The 24,047-nt window shown below is 38.9% G+C and overlaps 1 protein-coding gene across 1 annotated transcript in view; it reads left to right on the top strand.

The window, feature by feature from the left end:
• Positions 1–24,047, top strand: part of amot (angiomotin) — a 121,058-nt gene that overhangs the window by 50,631 nt on the left and 46,380 nt on the right. Inside the window, exon 2 of the mRNA XM_067607185.1 lies at positions 17,832–18,855. Coding sequence (XP_067463286.1) covers positions 17,894–18,855 — 962 coding nt within the window. The 5' untranslated portion in view covers positions 17,832–17,893. The remainder of the gene's footprint in view (positions 1–17,831; positions 18,856–24,047) is intronic.

Genomic DNA, 24,047 nt, shown 5'->3' on the forward strand with positions numbered 1-24,047 from the left:
AAAATGAAAAAGCCCTCAATCCAGTGATTAGGTCTGTGAAGAGGAGATTAAATACAATAAAAGTAGCATTTCCATGCTGCCATGCAAAATAGCTCTTTTCCAGCACAAACATGAGAACATTTACTTAACACTTTTAAATCTGTCTACTAACGGAAGGAATCTCTGTATGTCTGTGTGTATATCCTTTGCATATCTCTTGAAATGTTCATCTGATCGACACCACACTTGGTGGGCGTATGGCTGGGGAACAAAGGGAGTGCAGTGTCAAATTTGGTGCAATTTGGACAAGCGGCACAATTAATATTTATAAACTTAAATTCTGAATAAACAATCAGCCACTCTACTCTGCAGTGGTGGGGTTGGGCTTCTGGATTATGTGACTGCATGTCTGATCAGAGCTGTACAACCCTGCCATGAGAGATATGAAGGGACAACATCTCTCTTTGTTTGATAACGTTAGAAAATAACATTGTATTTCTCTCATTCACAGGTTTTCTCTCTCTCAGAGAAAGCTTTCCAGCCTGTCTCTCTATTACTCGTTCATGCTCACCCTCTCACTCTTTTTCTCGTCTTTTTAAAAATGAGTCAGAAAAAACCAACAACAAAGCCTAAGTTTTGATTGTTTCACAGCAGTTACATTCTTAAGCACAAATAGATAACTATCAAACACTCAACAGGTGATTTACTGATTTACAGACGCTCTTTTGGTGCAATTTGGACACACAACACATTTAATATTAATAAACTTCGAATAAACAAGCAAACAGCCCACTACACTCCTTGTCTGAGTGTAGTGGGGGCTGTTTGATATAAACACTGTCACGTCACAGCAGGGCGTGGCTTCTGGGCTCTGACTTGCTGAGCAGGACAAAGGCACGTGCCCTGCTCAGTTAAACTGCCTGAAAGAGAGGAATGAGCGCATACATGAAAAAAAACAGAGGCAGAGGCAGTAAAACTAGCCGATGGGAGTACAGACATGTTTTATTGGCAGCAGAATCAACCAATGGAAGGCCATAAACTGCTTCTATGGTTCAACCTCAGTTTAGTCTCAGTGGTCTCTGTCAGAATTAAAACCTTTTAATATATTAAATCCTTATCATTTTCATTGATATGTTTGTCAATTGATGCATTTATATGTGGTTCTCGAGAAATAATAAGCAATCGGCCTGTTGTGAACAGGCATGTTTTGAATGGGCACTAGTTTAATTCTAAAGTTCATAGTTTCTCCACTGTTCTGATGCATTGAAATCCTCTTTGATTTCAGTGTATTCATTTTATCTGTCCTTGGCTTTATTTGTTGTCACAAGTATTTACTCTCACATTCCTCCTTTCAAAGTCTAAAATGAAAATCTAAAAGGTTTTGAATAGAAACAACAAACAATAAGCCAGTGATTAAATGTGGGTATGAAAAGTGATTCACTATCTACTTTCAACTAAAGACAGTATTCTCAACTGACTGTGGTTTTACATTTTAGATTCTGTTTGTTGCATGCCAGTTCAGTGTTAGTGTTTTAGATTTTAGATTTAGATTTTAGATTTTAGAGTTTAGAGTTTAGAGTTTAGAATTTTAGAGTTTAAATTGTACATCCTTCACGCCCACCAAAGTCCACTCCTGAGAAGTGCAGGTTGTGTTAGAGTTGTGCTCCGTGTAGTAGAGCTGTGGGGTTACTTTAATTAAACTACATCTCAAAATTATTGTCATGAAGTGACTATTGCATGTTATTGCCAGTAGAGGGCTCTGGTACCATTTGCCATCTAGAGGGATTATGTAGAGTCTTACGCAGAGTGTTATGGCAATAACCAAGAGAGGTTGTACCCCCGTGTTGGTCATGTTGTAAGGTGGTTATGGCGGTTCCTACATTAAAGCCAGCTCAACTGAAGATAACTGTCATTTCTGATGAAGTGTATCCTAAGATATCACATATGGCGACGAGGATAAAAGTCTGCAGCAAGACGACGAGAGCCGTGCAAGCTTAGTAAGTGAAGCTAGGCTAGTGCTAACAACGTGACACTAACTAAACCATGGCTGCCATGGTGGGTGCAGTGGCACCTTTTGATAGCAAGTCACAAATGTGGGAAGAAGACTGTGAGATTCTGGACCACTTTTATGTGGCAAACGACATTGATGATGAAGAAAAGAAACGAGCTGTGCTGCTTAGTGGCGTGGGAGCCCAGACCTACGCACTAGCTGCTCAGCCCAGACAAGCCAGGATATCGTTCATGCAATGAGCTGGTGAGGATGTTAAAAAATCATTTTCATCCTAAGCCAAGTGAGATAATGCAATGGTGGAAATTTAATACAAGAGACAGGAAGCCTGATGAAAGTGTGAGTGGCTACCTTGCAGAGCTGAGGAAGCTGGTGCAGGACTGTAACTTTAGTGATTCCTTGACAGTGATGCTGAGGGACAGGCTGGTTTGTGGCATAAATGACAAAAGGATTCAGCAGAGACTGCTGTCGAAGAATGGATTGCAAATGAGAACTTGTGGAAAGGTGGGGCATATAAAGAGGGCCTGCAGAATGAAAACAGTAGTAAAGGAAAAGACTAAACACTTTAAAGGGGAAAGAAGAAAGCATGGCAAGAGAGCTAATTTCATGCAAGAGAAAGGGGGTGATAATGATAATCAGGAGGTTTTCACTATTTATCAAATGAAGGATAGTTGCAGGACCATGTACAACATGAAGGAAGAGATAGTCATTCCCAGAGAAGAGCCTATTAAAAAAAGTGCTAAAAGTACATGGGAAAAATGTAATCTATGAAGTAGACACAGGCTATGGGTACACCATAATGGCAAGGAGGGCATTTTACAAGTTATTCGGGCATGGCAACAAAGTCAGGCTTGCCAAGTGCAGGATAAAACTAAGAACATATGGTGGCCATAGAGTGCCAGTATTATGCGCAGCTAAGGTCAAAGTGGAACACAAAGGTATTGCTAAGATGTTAGTAGTTGTGGTTGTTAAAGGTTCAGTGACCAGCTCAGTGGGACGAGGGTGGGTTAAAGCTCTCAAGGTAGACTGACAACCTGTACGTAAGATAGAGGACAGAGAAGACCCTCTATATGAAGTGCTTTTGAGACATGAGACTGTGTTCAAGGATGAGCTAGGGATGTTGAAAGGCTTCACAGCAAAAATACATGTAGCCAGTGATGCCACACCCTGCTTCTATAAGCTCAGGTCAGTACCTTTTGCAAGGAAGAAGAAAGTGGAGCAAGAGTTAGAGAGGTTATTACAGGAGAAAACAATTGAGCGTGTGAAATTCTTACAATGGGCTGCACTCATTGTACCAGTCCTAAAACCAGACTCTAGGGCAAGAATTTGTGGGGACTATAAGCTGACAGTAAACAAAGTGTCACTCATAGAGCAGTACCCCATTCCAAAAATGGAGGACATGATAGCCTATCTAACTGGAGGAGAAAAATACACAAAGTTAGACATGAGCCATGCATATCAACAGATTGTACTGGATGAAGCATCAAGAAAGTATGTCACAGTGAACACATACAAGGGGCTGTTCACATACACAAAGTTACCTTTTGGTGTAAGTTCCAGCCCAGCCATCTTTCAGTGCACTATGGAGAGTGTGCTGCAAGGAATTGAAAATGTCTCAGTGTACCTGGATGACATTATTCTGACTGGAAAGCATGACAAAGATCACCTACACGCACTGGATCAAGTACTGCAGAGACTGGAGAATGCAGGACTACACGTAGAAAGGAGCAAGTCAGTTCATGAAGAAGGAAGTGACATTCTTAGGACATCGTGTGGATAAGACAGGGCTGCATCCACTACCAGCAAAGGTGAAAGCGGTGCAGGAGGCACCCACACCCACATCAGTGACTGAACTCAAAGCGTATTTGGGACTGTTGAACTTTTACAATAAGTTCTTGCCAAACGTGTCTACATTACTGACACCTCTGCATAAATTGTTGAGGAAGGATGAACTGTGGTCTTGGGGGCCAGAGCAAGAAAGGGCTTTCAAACAGTCAAACGAACTTTTGCAATCCAGCAGTGTGTTAGTGCACTATGATGAACAGAAAGAACTGATAGCTGTGATGCTTCGCCATATGGAGTTGGAGCAGTATTAGCTCACCGCATGTCAGATGGAGAAGAAAAACCTAAAGGGTTTGCATCACGCATGTTTTCAGCTGCAGAAAAGAACTATTCTCAGCTAGATAAAGAGGGATTAGCTGTCATTTTTGGAATACAATATTTTCACAAGTATCTGTATGGAAGGAAATTTGTGATTTGCACAGATCACAAGCCATTGATAAGTTTATTCCATGAGATGAAAGCTGTACCACAGATGGCATCCCAGAGGATAATGAGATGGGCTGTACTGTTAAGAGCAGTAATATACATATATATTTTGAAATATGTATTACAAATGTATAACTGTGCATACCATGTACTATGCACAGTTATACAGTACACACTTTTTTATTTGAATTATATAAGTGAAACCTTACTTAATAGCCTTACTTAATATTAAGTATATTTAATATTACTTAATATTTATTGATCTTGTTCCCCTTGAAACAAGTTTGAGAAGGTTTTCTTGTAACCCTGAGCATGAAAAGATGGCAAAGGCGTATCATCCAGGTTAAGTGCTAAGGTGGAGGAACACTGTAAATGTGATCAGACTGTGCTCAGAACCTGATCACATGTAATCACCTGGGGAAGCCAAATATATGACTGCAAGTAGTACATAGTTAATTGTGACCTGAAAGTCTTGAAATTCAGTATTCTGTATTAAAACAGTCTACAGTCTTTATAATGTATGTTCCTGGGTGGAAGCCAGTCTAAGAAAGTAAACTTTGATTGATTTCAAGGGAGTTTTTGGTTCCTCCTGCAGATTCAGAGCTTCTTAAATGCACAATATGTAATTTCTGCCGCTAGGGGTCTCTCAATCAAAACAATAACAAAAGACAAAGTTTAGATGACTTTGTGAAGTAGCGTGGCATCATGGGAGTTGTCTTTATTGTTAAACAACCAGTTTTTCCGGGGGTAAAGATTACTTCAGTGTTCATCATTAAGGATGTTTTTACTGGGAGCCAAATTATCTGCAGAGGTCTCCTCCTCTCCAGAACAAACGGACTCAGTGATTAAAACAAGTAAAAACACTGAATAAAGCAGTTTCACGTAAAAAAAATCTGTATTTCTCTGATGCTGTTTGGCAGACACAGGATGTCTGGTAGGGGCTGCGAGCCGAGCTGCTGCTAACATTTGCTCAGCTTTTTTCTCTGATAACTTAAGATCCACACATCTGATGACTAAAACCCTTTATCTGGTTAAACAATATAGTTAAAAATGACCAATATCAAAAAAGTTTGTTGTAAAATGTGGCTCAAAACTGAATAAAAGTCAACTTTCGACAATTTCTGGCAGTCAACCAAAACACCGATGTATTATCTGATGTGTAGGCGTATACTCTTTGGTAGACACCATTGTGGCAGACAATATGGGTATGACACAATTGACAGGCGACCAGATGAAGTGGACCATTACCTTGATTAAAATTACAGATTTCTCTGGGTTTGAAAATTGTTGGAAACATTTGGGAAGTATACAGTTCAACAAAATATATAACATAGGTATAGTCATTTTTAGACATTTTAATGTGGAATAGATATTATTATAGCTTTAAGGTGCTCTCAGCCTCCTATGAGTGAGTAGGAGTCACTCATTAATCTACGATCATTTCTAAGAACGACTTTAGTTATGATGCAACAGAAAACCATAAGAAGCATATGTCCACTTTAACCTGTTCACTAACATTACAACACTGAACATAATCTGATTATTGAATCTAGTTTGTCATACAGGAGTTACATTCATTACTGTCTTGATTAGTGTTAAACTTCACATAGAAGCTCTGACTTCACCTCCAGATGCAGCAGCAGCTCTCATGTGCAGGCTGACAGTGGACTCACTGTGACTGTTTTCAGGGGCCAAAGTGGGCATTATGAATTATAGATTTTCTTCTTCCTAAGCTTTGGACAGCTTAGGAGCATATTGGTGACTTGCCCCTTACCCCCTGTAGATATGCCCCTTTCAGATGGGAAGAGAGGAACACATGCGTGGAGGTTAATTTAAATGAAGCAGCAAAAAGCTAGTTGTTTCTATTTTCGTAGGAACTGGGTCTCTGTTTCTTGTGCAGTGTCACCCTGCTGCCAATCTGGTGATTTTATTCATTCATTATTTCAATCAAACACTCTCCAACCAGTGGATGCACTTAAATCAGTATCATAAATAATATCCTATAAGCTTCAGATAAACTTTTAAATGCATTTTTGCAAAAATGTATGGACACACTGGATTTTGATTCCCCCTCACTTACATTGAAAGCACATTTGAAGGGGACCTTTTAATACTAGTATGAACAGGAGGAATGATTACAGCAAGGAAAACCTCTTTCAATCTTCATATGGGCACCTGACTGTTGCTGAAAAATTGTTAACCTGTCCTTTAAATAAATGTGGTTTAAATGTGGTTAAAGCAGGAACGTCAGTAAAGCAAGTAATTCTTACAGTTGTCCACACACTGCTGCTTTATAGTGTATGAAAAGCTTCTCCTTCCATTCATTAACATAATTTTCATTGTTTATTTCTATTGCCATTGTTCTAATTAAAGTAAAATATGCTAAAAGCTACAGCACAGGTATCCCAACCATATAGAGATTTGGCACAGCACATTTTGACCTTTTAAGCAAACCTTTTCTTACTTACTTTTAATAACCAGCCAGTTTGTAGGGAATGGTCAGTTAATTATATAACTGATGTTTATTGATGTTAATACTGTCATTAACATTAAGGGCCCTATTTTAACTGTGCAAGTGCAACAAGAAGTGCAAGGTGGTAGGTCTTAGGTGCATGGACTATGTAGACGTCTCCATGCTCACCTGCTATTGGTTAAGCTTAGGTCAAGCTCATGGAAATCTTTTCTTCAGGAAATGTCTGGATGGTTCAGAGCGTCATGACATGAACACACATCACCATAAATCTGCAGCCAAAGACAAATGGGGTAGTTGTTTTTCATCAATTAATGACGATTAATAACGATTGAAATAAAAAATAAAGAAAGTGATTTGGTAAAGCCATTTAAATGATAATATTGGACCAACGCTATTTCAGCAATAATTCTAATGTATCTCACCTCATACACGGTCACATAGTTTAGTAATTAATGTTACACAACAGTGTTTGCTCCACAATGTGTTTAAAGCATAAAACATGAGACACTACTTTTGTTAAAAATAAAGTTGGAAAAGAGGCTGATGAGCTGTTAACTTGACAGCTCCTTCATTAAAAAGCAGAGTATCGAGTTATAACTGACCAGTCTGGTGTGTGTAGCAGCCTGGTGTCATCAGGCAATTCAATGAAGGTAAACATGGTGAACGGCCATGCGTAACAGCACTGCGTTCTGGCGCTTCACTTCTCAGAGGCTGCAAATTTATCAACATATCAGTCCTGCTGCCTTCAGATGCTGCATGGATTTAATGAACTGAAGGAGAAACTTTTCAAACTGTATGAACAGCTGTGGACAGTAGATACTATAAGAATCACCCACATTCATTTATCAATGCAGACTGATTTACTGACTTTCCTGCACTGTAACAAATTGGTGTAAAAATACAGCCAAATTCCAACAGTACGGTACTGTTCCTTTCTATATATGGTAAAATACTGTAAATTCTGATGCTTTTTGGAACCAAAACCAAGAATGGACATCAACAGTAGGCTACTGTAAGATTTGATGGTAAAATACAGTATTTTCATTTTTGCCGCTGCAGTAATGGAGGGATAGAACCCACATGTAACCATCAACATCATATAATCACTGTTCATTCTCCTTTGTGGAATCAAACCAAAAGGTCAGTAACATCTTACTGAGAAAATAGAACTACATTTGTGCATCTGGTTACCCTATTAGTGATTACGTTTAATTTTTCTTAATATTAAAGTGGTATAATCCTAGCAAGCACCTTATAGGCACAAGAGAGCATTTTCAGGTAGTGTTCTTCAGTTGGAAGTTTGAAATACCGGTATTTAAATATTATTTATTATTTCCACTGCTGTTTGCAAGTGTAGTTTAAAGATTATTTTAGGATGGCTGTTTTCTCTTGAACTACACATCAGTGAATACTAACATTAGTCCGGCTGGGTCTATACCTACGCCTTGTTTATCCCACTTGCATTTTATAATTAATAACAGCCTACTATCTAAAGCACATAACAATTGAAGTTTTGATATCTTTTGAATATGTAGCCAAGTTGATTAAGATATGTTTGCTGCTGAGCCTCAAAAGATGGAGTGGTTATATTGGTTATCTTAGCTCAACCCAAGTGTGTTTCTAAGCTGTAGATAGGTTGCTGCAAATATACTGTTTGTTGCCAAGCTGTACTAAAACCTGGGACATAATAGGTTATTTGTTACATGTTGTTTTTAGGTACTTCATTGTGATTAACCCTGAGAAGGGAAAGTAATGCCAAACAAAGACAAACAAGCTCACAGAAAATCCTCATCACTGCTCTTCTGAAGAACTTGACATTACTTCATAAAGGGAATTTAGGTGTTGTTGCTTAAAATGTTTATCTCTCCCATTCCATTGTTTAATTTTTCTTTCTCTCACTCTGTGCTCGATTTCCATTTTTGTTTCTTTCTCACTCAATGAGCTGTGAGCCTGGAAGCCAACCCTCTGCCAATTGTAACAGAGCACATTTGAAGGCATTACAAATTGTGTATCCTGTTTATTTGTGCTTTTATATTTTTAAACAGTAGTTTGTAAAGCAGTTGCTGTTCAGACTCATGACTAAGTTTTGCTGGCAGCTCAAGCTATTATCATTAACAATTTACATTGACCCCCTTTGAAAGGGCATGAGGATTATTTTTTCAAACATACTTGAATATACTTGGCATATTTGAAAACTTTTTAATAAATCTTCATTTCCATAAAGCTGTCACTTGTCTCATCCTCTTTTGTAATAGATTTTAAGGGTTACACATTTTTAAATGTAAAACTGAGCTTATGTCATTGCTGGACCATTAAGATTGAAGACACATTATTACTTACAGTATATGTCTGCAATTTATAGTTGTTTTTATTAATATGAATATAAAACTTTTCAGTTGTATACTGTAACATTTACAGTAAGAAACTGTTCATTTAGATTATAATAGCAATACTGTAAAAATACAACATATTACTGCAGGCCTAGCTTCAGACTCAAACTGTAAACCTCACATTCTACAGCAGAATACTGTAATAAATTTTACAGCACTTAACTGTAAGTAAATTACGGTGGTGACGCTGTAAAAAAATGGTAAAATACTGGCAATTACAGCTGCCAGTAGCTTACGGTAATTTTACAGGGAAATTTGTTACAGTGTGCTTTGACCACATTAAACATTATTTTCTGTGCAGATTTTGGTTTGAGTGTTAAATTGAAATAAATTGTTTGTGTTTTAAGCATTGCTCCATTGTTGCAGCACGTCAGAAGCAAGTATTTAGTTTGATCCTGTTGATAAAATCCCCAAATCCTCAGAGATTGACATTGCACCACAAATAGACGTGGTTCTGAGACATCTGTTTTTAGCGCAACATCTAGGACCAAATTTCAACCAAAGTACAACAACTGTCTTTGTGCTGTTTCATTTGAATGAACCTCCCACCTGTGCATCATGTGCTCTGTGCTGGTCACCAAAATACCACACAGGCCCGCAAAGTGAGTTTCGAGGTCAGGAAAATGCCAGTCCGTACGCTGCTTGCACTGGTCGTTGTACCTGATGAGGTTCTAGAATACACTGTGTTTGCTTGTTCCCATTCAGTCCTGGTGTGCAACAGGAAGGAATGTTTTTAGCCATCTTGACAAGTGATGTAGCAGGGAGCCTGGGTGCCATGATCAAACTAACTGTATTTTGTGACTGAGTAATTAATAAACGTGTGTGTGTGTGTGTGTGCGTGCATATTTGTGTGTGTGTGTGTAAAGAGGCACATGGACTGTGGGGGCTCAGAGAGTTTGTAGAGATTCTAGAATATTATTAAAAGATTAAAGAATAGTGACACAATAGCACATAGTTAGGAGTTCTTGTTGTCTTCATATCACTGTAGCCCCAACATGTAGTTCCATTTTGATGAGGTGCATATCAGCTACGACGTAGCCCACAGTGGCTACATGCAAAAGCCCTGTGGCTATGCTGTAACCTTAATGCAAAAGTAAAAATCTGGTTTTACACACAAGCTGAAATGCAGGTTTACATTCACATACACACATGAGCGTTAGGATCTCGGTTGTTCAGTAAACTGTTTATATGAGGGGAAGTAAGGAGAGACGGAGTTTTGGGGGAGAATGAGGTGCAGAAGTGGAGTAATACATCTGGAAGTGATTATTTTTCTTTTCAGGAGAAGAGGTGGAATAATTCTCTTGTCATACTGATTGTCTTACTCATACCATCTTTGTCCTGTCAGGATGTTTACATGTCACCTGTGTATGTGGTTTAATGTCGTGCTCTGTGGGCTTTTGATTTATGTGTGTTTTGATTCACTTATCCCACATGTAAACTTTTTTGGTTTTTGTGTGACAAACAAACACTGATAATGGACTTTACAGTAAAGTAGGAGACATCTTACATTCAGCAGTTAAACTTTTTAAAATTTTTAACTCCAACAGATCTCCAACAGATGTTATAATATTCTAGTTCTCTAGTTCTATTAATTTGCGCTTTCATTCAGCGAGTATAAATAACAAATGACATCAATCTGTGTTTACCTTTGTCTGTTCACTCAGGTTATTAATCCATTTGCTCAACTGACCCCCATAGTATTTTAAAGTACAACACATAAATAGGGCAGTTTTGGAGTTGTTGGAAGGCATCCTTTTCACCTTTAATATCAGCCTCAGTGACACGTTCCGATCCAGTTTCTGCTCTGGATAGTTCTGTATACTTTTTTTATTTTTTTATTTCTGATTATTGCCACTGTAGAAATCAGTGTGAAAACAAGAGTATGTTTTTCTGAGCCTTGCTGGGGTTCTTTTTCTCTGCATGCAGTGTGTGTGTGTGTATGTGTGTGTGCTGACAAACTGTCAAACTAGTCAGAAAGGCAGTCACAAATGTCATTTTATAGTCACATGTTCCATACACCCTCCAATAATATATGTCAGTGATGGATTTCTCTCTATAGGCACTGAGCTCTACATCATCACTGTTACGCTCCCTCCCTCTCCCTCCCTAGCCTCCTCTCCTCATCAAATGTTGTGCATCTCAGGTTCTGTTCCAGGGGGTTTGTGAGGCTGCTCAGCTGCTCATTTTCACAATGGTTACAGGAATATGCAGATTGTAAGAAAATTTCTATGAGTTTACTTAAAGTGGAAATGGACAACTTTCTTGCTTTATCGTATCATTAAGTAAATGTCACTTCTGTTGTAATAAATTGTTGAAAAAAGCTTAATATTTTAAAAAGTATAAAATGTAGAAAAAAGTTGAATAGACTTAAAGTGAAAATAGACCCCTGTTTTGCTTTAACGTATTATTATAAAGTAAATGTTGATTGCACAATGTAATGGCTATAGAATAATGATACCATACTGATAATGATACCATCAGCATTTAGATTGGTTCAATATAAGCCCCCCCCCCAGAGAGAAATTTCTAAACAGGTCTCATTCCCACAGTTTTAATTCCTCAAGCACATATCTTACCTGAATATGTTGTCACTAGCATCCTCTCTCTCAAAATATAAATACATTTCACATAGGACTTGTAGTTTTTGAGATCTAAACCTTGATTGATAGGGAGTCCCTGTCACGCTCTCATTGACTGCAATACAGTCTGCAGGATGTGTGTCTCCTCTCACTCCAGTTCCTTTAACTTACACATTCTCTCACTCCAAACACTTTTTACACATATCATACATTCTCATGGTAAGCTAATCCTGCTTTCACTAATGATGTACAAATCTCTGGGCTCAACAAAATGGGAACTTTTTTCTCCCATTTTGGAGAATGTCTGTTGGCTCAGTGGTTTAGAACACTGTTCTCATGGTCGGCTTTCCCCGATGACAAGGTTCTATGTTCAATACCTACTCTGCAATGCTCCTCATAATATTGCTCTTGTGAAGAAACTTGCTTTAGATCATGTATCATGTACCATCATTCAGTGTGACTTGACTGCTCTTTAATATTATTACTTAAATTGTAGATTGATATGCATGGTAAAGACATTTTTTATTGTCATGCAAATTGTGTCTGTTAGACCAGTGGTTTAAGATCATGCCATATCTGAGCTCCTTTTAGAGCCAAAGATTGTGAGTTCCAACCCTTCTTAGGGCAGAACTCAGTAGTGTTGAAGGTGAAAAAATGCAGACGCACATAGGTGCTGTCAATCTGCTGATTGAGACTGCAAAACACAGTCCTTGTAATAAAACCTCATTTATTATTCTTATTCTTTTGTACATTTTTTTGCAAGCTTTTAACTCCTCCATACTTTGAGTGACAAAAAACATTCAAATATCAAAATGTTCAGCTCTTTAAGGACATTTGTACTATTATTTTTCATCTTTCTAGCATATTCTAGTGATTTTATATATTTCTTTATGATATTGAAATTTATAATAGAAAGTCTATGAGAGGAACGTTTGAAAGCTAATATCTCAAAAACTGAAAGTGCTAAACTTTTCATATATGAGGTACAGGTGTCTCATGTTGAAATGCTTAACATATTAAAACATGGTGCCAGTAGTGCCACCATATGGTCACTTATTACATGTTTTACATTTTGGCTAATAACTCATGGTAAGTCCTATCAAAAAAATATTTGGTCAGGATGTTCCTTGGATGATGTTGATTAGACTGATATAGGCCACGCCTAAAAAGTTTTTCTGCCATGTGGGGTTTTTTGATAAACACGTTTTGTTTCTGTTGGCACATATTTCATCTAATCTTCACCAAACTTGGTACATACCATATTTAGAGGACCCTCAACAAAACTTATTTGTTTGTTTTTGGATATCACGAATGGTTGGTCTGTAATTAGTTAGCAAACTTTTGAAGGCGTGGCCTAATGCACTTAAAGGGCAATAACTCCTCAATGCTGAATAGGGTTGCATCCAAATTTGTGTTGTACACAAGGTGACATTACAGAAGTGTGTAATATTTCATAAAATTCTACCCAAAAGGGGCGCTAAAGTAAATTTATAACATGACATTTCTGCAATTCTGTTGTCTTTAATGAAATGAAACTTGGTACACAAGTTTTCCGTGAGAATCTGCATGGCATACTGAATCATGGCACCAATAGCCCCACCTTGTGGTCATTAATAAAACACTACCATACTACTTATTAACTGCCAAATCTCTTAAATGTAATGTGCCATGTAATCAAATTCTATATGCACAGATGGGGATCCTGAACAAGTCTTTAGTATTTTCAGCAATGCTTTGCAATGTGAGCTTTCAGCATTCACATGCATTTTCGCAGGAAATACATTTCTAGTAATCCTTATTCCTCCACACATATTTTGCAAGCTTTCAACTCCTCTATACTTTGAGCACCAGAAACAATCTTCAACAATCAATAATCTTGCTAGCATATTCCAGTGATTTTATACAACTTTTTAAAATATTAAAATTTATAATGGAAAGTCTATGGGAGGAATGTTTTGGCTAATAACTCATGAACAGTAAGTACTATCAAAGAATATTTTGACAGGATGTTCCTTGCATGATGCTGATTAAACTGATATAGGCCAGGCCCATTTGCGCCTAAAAAAATTTTCTGCCCTTTTTGATTTTTTGTTAAAGACATGTTTTGCTTCTGTTGGCACATATTTCATCAAATCTTCACCAACCTTGGTACATACCATATTTAGAGGACCCCGAACAAAACTTATTCATTTGTTTTGGGATTTTCACTTACGGTTTGTCTGTAATTGGTTAGGAAATTTCTGAGGGCGTGGCCTAATGCACTTAAAGGGCAATAACTCCTCAATACTGAGTTGAATTGCAACCAAATTTGGAATGTTGTACAAGGTGACATTACAGAAGTGTGTAACATTTCATGAAATTCTATCCAAAGTGGGCGCTAAAGTAACTTTATAACATGATATAACTGCCAAATCTCTTAAATGTAATATGCCATGGTAATCAAATTCTATTTGTACAGATGGGGATCCTGAACAAGTCTTTAGTGTTTTCAGCAATGCTTTGCAATTTATTTTAGCTTTCAGCATTCACATGCATTTTCCACAGGAAATGCTTTTCTAGTTATATATTTTTATTATTTCACCATTTTTTGGCATCTAACTAGTCCTATACGATTTGTCATATTAACTTAATTTCAATGTCAAACTACAATACCTTTTTCCTGTTCTGAAATTCAACATAAAATTCGGGTGGAGGGGTTCAAAAGTTGTCTGTTTCCACTTTAAAACAACCTGTACAGATGCTTCCATCTCACCATTTTCAAGGTTATTTCTTTTCTTCTGTTAAGTATTTTTATGCCTTTTTTCCCTTTCATTTGATAGTGATAGTAAAGAGATGACAGGAAATGGGGAGAGAAGGGGGGTGACATGGGACAAAGGAAGCAGGCCCTCAGTGAGCACATCACCAAATCTATTTGAATCACTGAAAAATGTGGATCTGAGATCCAGAGGTCTGTAACAGGCTTGCTGTGTCTAAAATCAAGTAGTAACATCAGGACAGGGCTGGAGATGAGACATATTTGTGTGTAATGTTTTGACAGACTTACTAACGGTCAGTTTAACAGACCAGGTAAAAAGTAAAAACCTCTTCTGACTTTCCTGATGGAGGTAAATATCGCAAGAAATCAGTGCAAAGAATAAATACTGAAAATGAAGTTTAGGCGATAAAAACTCATGTAAAAACAGTGAACATAGTTCTCAGATGACCTGAGAGGATTATGGACCTGTAAGGGATCAGAAACTCACTGATATAATGAGTTATGACTGGCCAGTCTGCTGTGTGCAGAGCTGTTTGTGGTTCGGAATTTGCCTGGTGTCATTTGCAGGTGAGGTAAGTGATCAAGGTAAACACAGTGAACAGCTTTGTATAATGACACTGTGCTCTGATGCACACTGATTTTAACCCATCCACTGGTTGGTGAGTGTTTAACTGAAACTGTTTGTTTATATTTTAAGCTTAATTACATCATTGTTACACATTTTCTGCAGGTATTTATTTTTCTCTTGTTGACAAAAATCACCAAATTGGCAGCACCTTGACTTTGCTCCAAAGCGAGAATCAACCTCCCACCTGTTTGGAGCCCTCCTCTCACCTCTGCATCTTTCACTCTTAAGGAGCTCCACAGGTTAGAGAAGCACAATCAGACTCTTGATTAGTAATGCATACAAAGAGCTGGGAAATTGATAAATAGGAAGAAAACCATTAAGAGTTATACCAGATATCCCAACCCACTTCATCATAGAATCAAATAAAGTACTATGTAAAGCTATATATATGACCATAAGGAGAGCTGCATCTCTGATGAAACCAGACCGGAATTTAATCTTAAATTTATTATTAAAATGTACTCATAAAACAGATAAACTACAAGTGAAGTCAAGTCAAGTCTACTAATATTTAACTTCTATTCAGAAGTGATTTGCATGCATAAAAACTGTAGAACTCTGTAGAACTCTTAAAAAGTTAAAAAATATTTGAGCATCTGAGGAACTACTGAACAAAGCAGTCCACAAAAGTCCAGCCGACTGAACAGACATAGATGAAAGCTTGTCAAAATCTTGAGTTGTATGTTGTGTCTTAAAAATCATCAAAGTTTATCAATGTCTAATGGAAAGGCTTCTAATCTTGGATTGTTGGTTTAGTTTTCTTGTTTCTTTGTGATATTTTTTTGTGGAAATTACTTAATATAAGCTTTTGCATTTCCACTACCCAGCCCATTATACTTGATAAATGTTTGTTTTCTGTCCATCTGTCTGTCACTTCATCTTGAAGAGAACTTACCATTTGCTTACTTCCTGCCAAAGCTAACAAATGTCCATTTGTTTCATATGATTTGTTTACCTACAGATGTTTCGGAAAAAAGCATCTTCCTCTTTGAGAATGAGAAGAATAACAGAAAGCGCTAGATGTAATTTTTTCTTTATTCTGTAGAAAAAGGTGTAAAGTGGTGTTGTTAGCATTCACTGATGTCAAGAAACCACACAAATGTAGATGCAGCCCTACATTGTCCTCCAGACAAATAAACAACATATATATATAGATTGCTTGTGGGGTTTTTATTGGGGACAGTAGAAGAGAGCTTTTACTCAGGAGGAAATTATACTCTTTGATTTGGACCAAATAAATCCAAGGTGGTTTCAACTTTGACAACATTGGATGTTTAACAGAAAACACATTTCTTTTGTGTCTGATTCTGTACAACCATTTCCAATCGCATTTCTTGGGATCAGCTGTGAGATTACTCAAATCACTGGGTTTTGATTCCTTGTAAAAATGGTGTAATCCCCTTTTTGTGCCATACTGAAGCCAGTGGCTTACAATCTCATACACTCCTGATTTTCAGTAAAAAATATACTTTTCCTGCTCGTTGGAAGGGGTAAAATCAAGTCGCTGTGATCCTGGGTGGTCCTCAACCCTTTGATTCTGGGGCTCAAAAACATGTAGTCACCTAGTTCATGGTAGTCCATGAGGCCTGACTAACAGCAGTGTTTTGTTACTGAATGTGGGGTCATACAGTCTTATTTTGGCTGTTCCAGTGACACTAAAAGGATCCATCTGCCTGTAAAAACTCAGATCAGATAAAGGATGGAAAGTTTACAATCCCACTCACCAGATTTTTTTACATTATTTTTTTAGCCTTTTGCCTTTTTATTTGAGGGTCAGTGTAGAGAGACAGGAAACATGGAGAGAGAGAGAGGGGTATGACATGCAACAAAGGTCCCTCAGCCAGGAATCAAACCATGGATGGTGCAGTGGTATGCGCTTTCACCATTAGGCCACCAGGATGCCCCTACTCGCCTGTTTTTAAGAATAACTTTTCACATTAACCATTGTTATGATGGTGGATTTAAAGACTGAAATGAAAATTAATCAACAACAATTTTGATAATAACAACAACTCATTTCATGTATTGAGCAAAATTGCAAATAGCAGTATAGTAGCGAGTGAAGACAAGCAGGCTTGTGCTCAAAGATTCCCTTTGATCCCGTGACAGTAAGTTTTAAATTTTCTTATTCAATCACATCATATAAACAAAGTTACTTTTGTCCTTCAACAACTAAAAGACAGCTTCTTTGCATTGTACGCATTTTACATCAGTCCAGTCCACAGGCTATAGTAAGCCATCTATGGAGGTTTTAGTGCAAACAATGCTAAGCTGTTTTCTGCCACTTTGAGTGGCTGCACTGAGTCCTTTTCTTCTGAGTGTCACAAACAAACCAGTAGTAATATTTAAAATTCAATTTGAGATCCATGTTTAGCCGTTTGAGTAGATTTGAATCTGAAGGGTTCTGCTGGTGGGGGTTTGGCTCCTCAGGTTTTTCAGAAATTGTTCTTCCTCCAGTTTTGCGTCACTGTCCCATCATGCATCAGTGGGTTTCCATGGTTTTGTTTGGGGGGCAGGGATGGTGGAGGGATGGTCCATGTGCATCTCTGACCTTAATGCTTTCTGTCTCCTCTATTTTCTCCTCTCTGTTTCCCTTGTATTTCTGCTATCTTTCTGCCTTTTCTGTTGCTCTCTGGGATTGTTTCTTTCCATTAATTCACAACCTTCACCTCTTTAAACCTCTGATTCTCATCCCATCGCCACACTGTTTCCATTTCCTCTTTCTCTTTCTCCACCTTCTCCTCCTCTCAGGGAGTATAGACCGTGGGCGGAGCTCGTCCTTCCATGAGGTGCGTAGTCAGCGTGAGGCAGAGATGAGGGCCACAGCTGAGGAGTCGTCCAACAGCAGCAACAGTGTAGGAGGTGGCAGCAGCACTGTCCTGCAGCGCCTCTTGCAGGAGCAGATGAACCGGAATTATGTGCTGCAGCAGCAGCAGCAACAACAACAAGTAGGAGGAGGTGGAGGAGCAGGAGGTGGTGGTGGAGGAGGTTATCCAGGACAGGGACAGGGAGGCCCCTCTGATGATCACTCCATGACCCCCCACATCGCCCGACAGGAGCCCCAGGGACAGGAGCTGCAGACAGACAACAGCCTGGAGAAGCTGGGCTCCACCAGAGTAGGAGGAGGGGGTGGGAGCAGTGGAGGGGGAGGAGGTTTGGGGATTGGAGGAGGAGGCAGCAGTGGAGGTGGTGGGAGCTGTCAGGAGCAGTGCGCAAACCCTGAGGACCTCCCTACGTACGAGGAAGCCAAAGTGCAGTCGCAATACTTCCGTGGCCATGGTCCTCCTCCTCAGCCTCAGCAGCAGAGCAATCAGCCCCAGCAGCCTCCTCTGCCCACCTCTGTGGGCAGCGCCTTCTATGTCACTGGGGTGACCAATGCCAAGGTGCGCACTGAGGGTCGCCCCACAGTGCAGCGTGTGAGTGGCGCAGGGAAGGTACACCAGGATGATGGGCTGAAGGATCTGAAGCAAGGTCACGTGCGGTCTCTCAGCGAACGACTCATGCAGCTCTCCCTGGCCACCAGCGGCGTGAAGGCCCATGCCCCTGTCACCAGCACCCCACTCTCCCCTCAGCTGCCCCCTCCAGGGCCACTGGGCGACTGTTACAAGCCGCAGCATCGCGGCCCACCTCCAGAATACCCCTTCAAAGGAATGGGCTCACCCACCAAGCAGCAGGAGGCTGGAGGCCATTTTTACCAGGAGCAGAGAGGGAGGGAGCACTCAAGGGAGGTGCCCCACGTCCGATACCAGCCCCCGCCTGAATACGGCTCGTTCAGGTAAGTAAGACAAATTGACGCACACACATACACATAGCCCTTCAGCAGCACGCGCGTGCGCACACACACACACACACACACACACACACACACACACACACACACACACACACACATACACACACAGACAGGTAACAAATTAAAGGAAAAACCGGAACAAGCCCGAATGCTTGACCCCTACAGTGAGTGGCTCTCACAGGCAATTGTTCTCAGATTTGAAGAGATATTTTATTTTAGTGATGTAAATCTGAGACTAAAATTAATAAATATGATATATTTTCACAATAACTGCTGTAAGAAAATGTATAACATCCTGTAGCTGCTCTGTTTGAACCAACTATCTGCTGTAAGGTTTTCAGACCCCACCTGAAGTTCTGCAGTTCTGTGCTTCTTTCAGTTGATTGATTGATTTGTTAAATCATGTCAAAAACTTCGGCTTGTATTATCTTTAATTTAACTCCTTAAGTTATGGAAAAATCTTTCACTTTGACATCAGAGCTCACCTGAGAAGCTGCAGCTTACCTGTCTGTCTGTCTCTGTGCTGTTCAGGCTGCCATTGATAGGATTTTTAGAATAAAATGCTGCCTGACATTCACTAACCAATCAGTAGGACAAGCTGTGGCTAATGTACCTTATGGATTATCCATGTTATAATGACCCATACACAGTAATAACTCATATTCACATGGAAAAGGTGAGGGATGGCGTTATATAAATATTTCTCCTCATAATGTCAAAAAGATTAATGTTTGGATTGATTACAGAACATTCTTATTAGCTAAGCTCAGCTGTTACTGACACTTTGGTTCTTCTTTAAGAAGGACCTGATGTCTTAATATACCTTTGGGCCGAATGCTCACCTTCAGTAATCAATCAATCAATTCAATTAATAACAACAATCGTAACAATAACAATAACAGCAGCAACAGCAATAGCAATAGCCAGGGAAGGATGCCAACAGGACTGCAAAGGGCCGCAAAGGCTTGGCGTGCAACCCAGGGTTTCCTGCAAGATGAGAAAGCACAAAAATACTCCGGGGAAGAAGCCAAGTTTGTGACATGCATTGATGTTACATGAATGCATACAGATGGAGAGGAGGAGGAGGAGAGAGGAGCTCAGTGCATCATGGGAAGTCCCCCGGCAGTCTAGGCCTATAGCAGCATAACTAAGGGCTGATCCAAGGTGAGCCTGGTCGGCCCTAACTATAAGCTTTATCAAAAAGGAAAGTTTTAAGCCTACTCTTAAACATAGAGAGGGTGTCTGCACCCCGGACTGAATCTGGAAGATGGTTCCACAAGAGAGGAGCCTGATAGCTGAAGGCTCTGCCTCCCATTCTACTTTTTAAAGACTGTAGGAACCACCAGTAAGCCTGCATTCTGGGAGTGCAGTGTTCTACTGGGATAATATGGTACTATGAGCTCTTCAAGATATGATGGTGCCTGACCATTAAGGGCTTTGTAAGTTAGGAGAAGGATTTTAAATTCTATTCTAGATTTTACAGGAAGCCAATGTAGCAAAGCTAAAATGGGAGAAATGTGATCTCTTTTTCTAGTTTTTGTTAGTATACGTGCAGCTGCATTCTGGACCAGCTGAAGAGTCTTTAGAGACTTGTTAGGGCATTCAGATAAGAAGGAATTGCAATAATTCAGCCTAGAAATAACAAATGTGTGGACTAGTTTTTCTGCATCTTTTTGGGACAGGATGTGCCTGATTTTTGCAATTTTACGTAAGTGAAAAAAGATAGTCTTTGAAATTTGATTTATGTGGGAGTTAAAGGACATATCTTGATCAAAGATAACTCCCAGATTCCATACGGTGGCGCTGGAGGCCAGGATAATGCCATCAAGAGTAGCTATATCATTAGATAATGTGTTTCTAAGGTGTTTAGGGCCAAGCACAATAACTTCAGTTTTATCTGAGTCTAGTAGTAGAAAATTGCATCCAAGTCATCCAAGTCTCTATGCCCTTAAAGCATGCTTGGAGTTTGTTTAACTGATTAGTTTCATCTGGCTTCATCAATAAATATAATTGGGTATCATCTGCATAACAATTAAAATTTATGGAGTGTTTCCTAATATTACCTAAAGGAAGCATATACGAGGTGAATAGTATTGGTCCAAGTACAGAACCTTGTGGAACTCCATGTCTAACTTTTGCCTTCATGGAGGATTCATCATTAACATGTACAAACTAAAATCGGTCTGATAAATAGGACTTAAACCAGCTTAATGCAGTTCCTTTAATGTCAATTAAATGTTCCAGTCTCCGCAAAAGGATGGCACTAAGATCTAACAGGACAAGTATGGAGACAAATCCTTTGTAGGATGCAGTTGGGAGGTCATTTGTGACTTTCACCAGTGCTGTCTCTGTGCCATGATGCACTCTAAATCCTGACTGAAAATCCTCAAATAAACCATTGTTATGTAGAAAGTCACATAACTGATTAGAAACTGCTTTCTCAAGGATCTTAGAGAGAAATGGAAGGTTAGATATAGGTCTATAATTGGCTAAAATGCCTGAATCAAGAGTAGACTTCTTAAGAAGAGGTTCAATTACAGCTACTTTAAAAGACTGTGGTACATAGCCTGTTACTAAAGACAGATTGATCATATCTAGTAAAGAAGCGCTAACTGAGGGTAAGGCTTCCTTAAGCAACCTAGTTGGGATGGGGTCTAAGAGACAGGTTGATGGTTTAGCTGAACAAATCATTGAAGTTAGTTTAGAAAAGTCGACTGGAGAAAAACAGTCCAAATATATGTCTGTTTCTAAGGTTCCTGTGTTTGGGGATAAATCACTGCCTGTTGAGGGCAGGAGGTGGTGAATTTTGCCTCTAATAGTCAGAATTTTATCATTAAAGAAGCTCATAAAGTCATTCCTACTGAGAGCTATAGGAATACATGGATCAATAGAGTTATGACTCTTTGTCAGCCTGGCCAAAGTGCTGAAAAGGAGCCTAGGGCTGTTTTTATTCTCTTCTATTAATGCTGAGTAATAGGCGGCTCTGGCATTACAGAGAGCCTTCCTATATGTTTTAAGGCTATCTTGCCAGACTAAGCGAGATTCTTCCACTTTGGTGGAATGCCAATCCTTTCAAATTTTCACGATGTTTGCTTTAATTTGCGGGTTTGGGCTTTATACCATGGAGCTAAACTCTTATGTTTTATTATCTTCCTTTTTAAGGGGGCGATGGAGTTGAGTGTTATTCGCAATGAGCCTGTGGCACTATCAACAAGATTATCAATTTGGGAGGGACTAAAGTTAACGTAAGAGTCCTCTGTAGTATTGAGATATGGCACTGAATTCAGTACTGATGGAATTGCTTCCTTAAATTTAGCTACAGCACTATCAGATAGACATCTAGTGAAGACATTTTTGTCTAATGGTGTGTAATCCAGTAATAGGAATTCAAAAGTTATTAAGTAATGATCTGATAAAATAGGATTTTGTGGAAAAATGATTAAATGTTCAATTTCAATCCCATTAGTCAGAATAAGGTCGAGGGTGTGGTTAAGACAGTGAGTGGGATTATTTACACACTGAGAGAAGCCAATTGAGTCTAACAATGAGTTAGTGCAGTGCTGAGACTATCATCATCGACATCCACATGAATATTAAAATCGCCTACTATAATTACTTTATCTGTACAAAGGACTAAGTTTGATAAAAACTCTGAGAATTCAGATAGGAATTCAGAGAATGTAATAAACTCCTTCATTTAAACAGCTTGTCTGAGCAACAACATCCAATGCCTGAAATTTAAATCTGAATTTAAATCTTTGTCCAATGAAAATTCTGATGTGTTTAAAACATTTAAACTATAAATACTTAGCGCTTCATATTAACCACCGTTTATTCATCACTGACTTTAGCTGCAGCTAGCCACCAATGTGTAAAACAGCTTGAAGTTGAGGGTTGCCAAATCATCAGGTTTGAGTATCCCTCATAACCCACTCTTTCACTTTTTATCATCAATAACCCACTTTTAGCAGAAAATACACAAACCTGGCAGCTCTGCAGAGATCTGACCATTAACACTATGTAATTGAAGTTAAAATGGCAAGATAATTTGTGATAGGTAAAAAAATAATGGTAGGAACAATTCAGCAGCACCTTGACATTGGTAGGGACATATTCCTACAGCTCATACCCAAATCTACACCCATGCTTACAGTCAGTGCAACTGTCAAATGGTTTTACATTGTCATGATGCCACTAAAACAAGCAATGAAATAATGAGCGACACGGTAGTAGGATGAAAACTTGAGCAAAAATTTGAATCCCTTCCAACTCCAGGAGAGCTGTTCTGACCTCTGACTACCATTATATTTTTCTATGGACATCATTGATAAATTAGCACTTCTTAAAAACTGTTTTTGTAGTATTAAGAATGTTAAAAGCCTTTTTTTAGTGGCATAAATGTTGAATCTTATAATCTTTTGTTATTAAGTTTGTGTCTTCATCACTAGTCATCTGTGATTTCCACAGCAAGTACAGGACCACAAAACACATCTTTCACATTAAGTAGAAAAATTTGAAAAATGCAAAACTGAATATTATCAACAAAGACATACATTCATTACTGTGTTCCCGTGATTATCACGCAGCTCTATTTCAACCTCTCCAACTTATGAACTGAAATGATCAATTATCAATCAGTTAAGCCAGTCGCCTGGTGCCAGCAAGCTTATTGACACCAGCTGTTCCTCTCTTGGCTTTTTCCACACACAGATTCACAGACACACAGATTTGACAGATTGACATGGACACACGCACACACACACAGGTTAATGTGGAGTTTTATTGTTCAGTGATGATGTAAATGCTGCTTCAGGGTTTGTTTCAACGCTGACAAATTATTTGAATGCTTTTAGTTTTCTAGCAATTAGAAACTAATAAATTAGAAACTAATAAAACCAAACATTTATAAAGATAAAATGTGAGAACTTTTCTTGGTTACTCAAGAGTGCGAGTGACCTTTGTCACATCTTGTCAAGTTGCCCCTTACCCTTTTTGCTGACTCGGTTTTTGAGATGGGGAGGATGGATCCTGTTGGGCCTGTTTCACACTGATCTGTTTACCTCTGAGCGAACCAGATTCAAACAGCCATGAATACCGTAGCATTTTAATCATCAGCACAGCACAAGTCTGGACATGATCTGTTTGGCTTTGATGATATTCCTTTGAGGGCTAAA

The sequence above is a fragment of the Thunnus thynnus genome, chromosome 13 (assembly GCF_963924715.1).
Source record: "Thunnus thynnus chromosome 13, fThuThy2.1, whole genome shotgun sequence".
In the NCBI taxonomy this organism is placed as follows: Eukaryota; Metazoa; Chordata; class Actinopteri; order Scombriformes; family Scombridae; genus Thunnus; species Thunnus thynnus.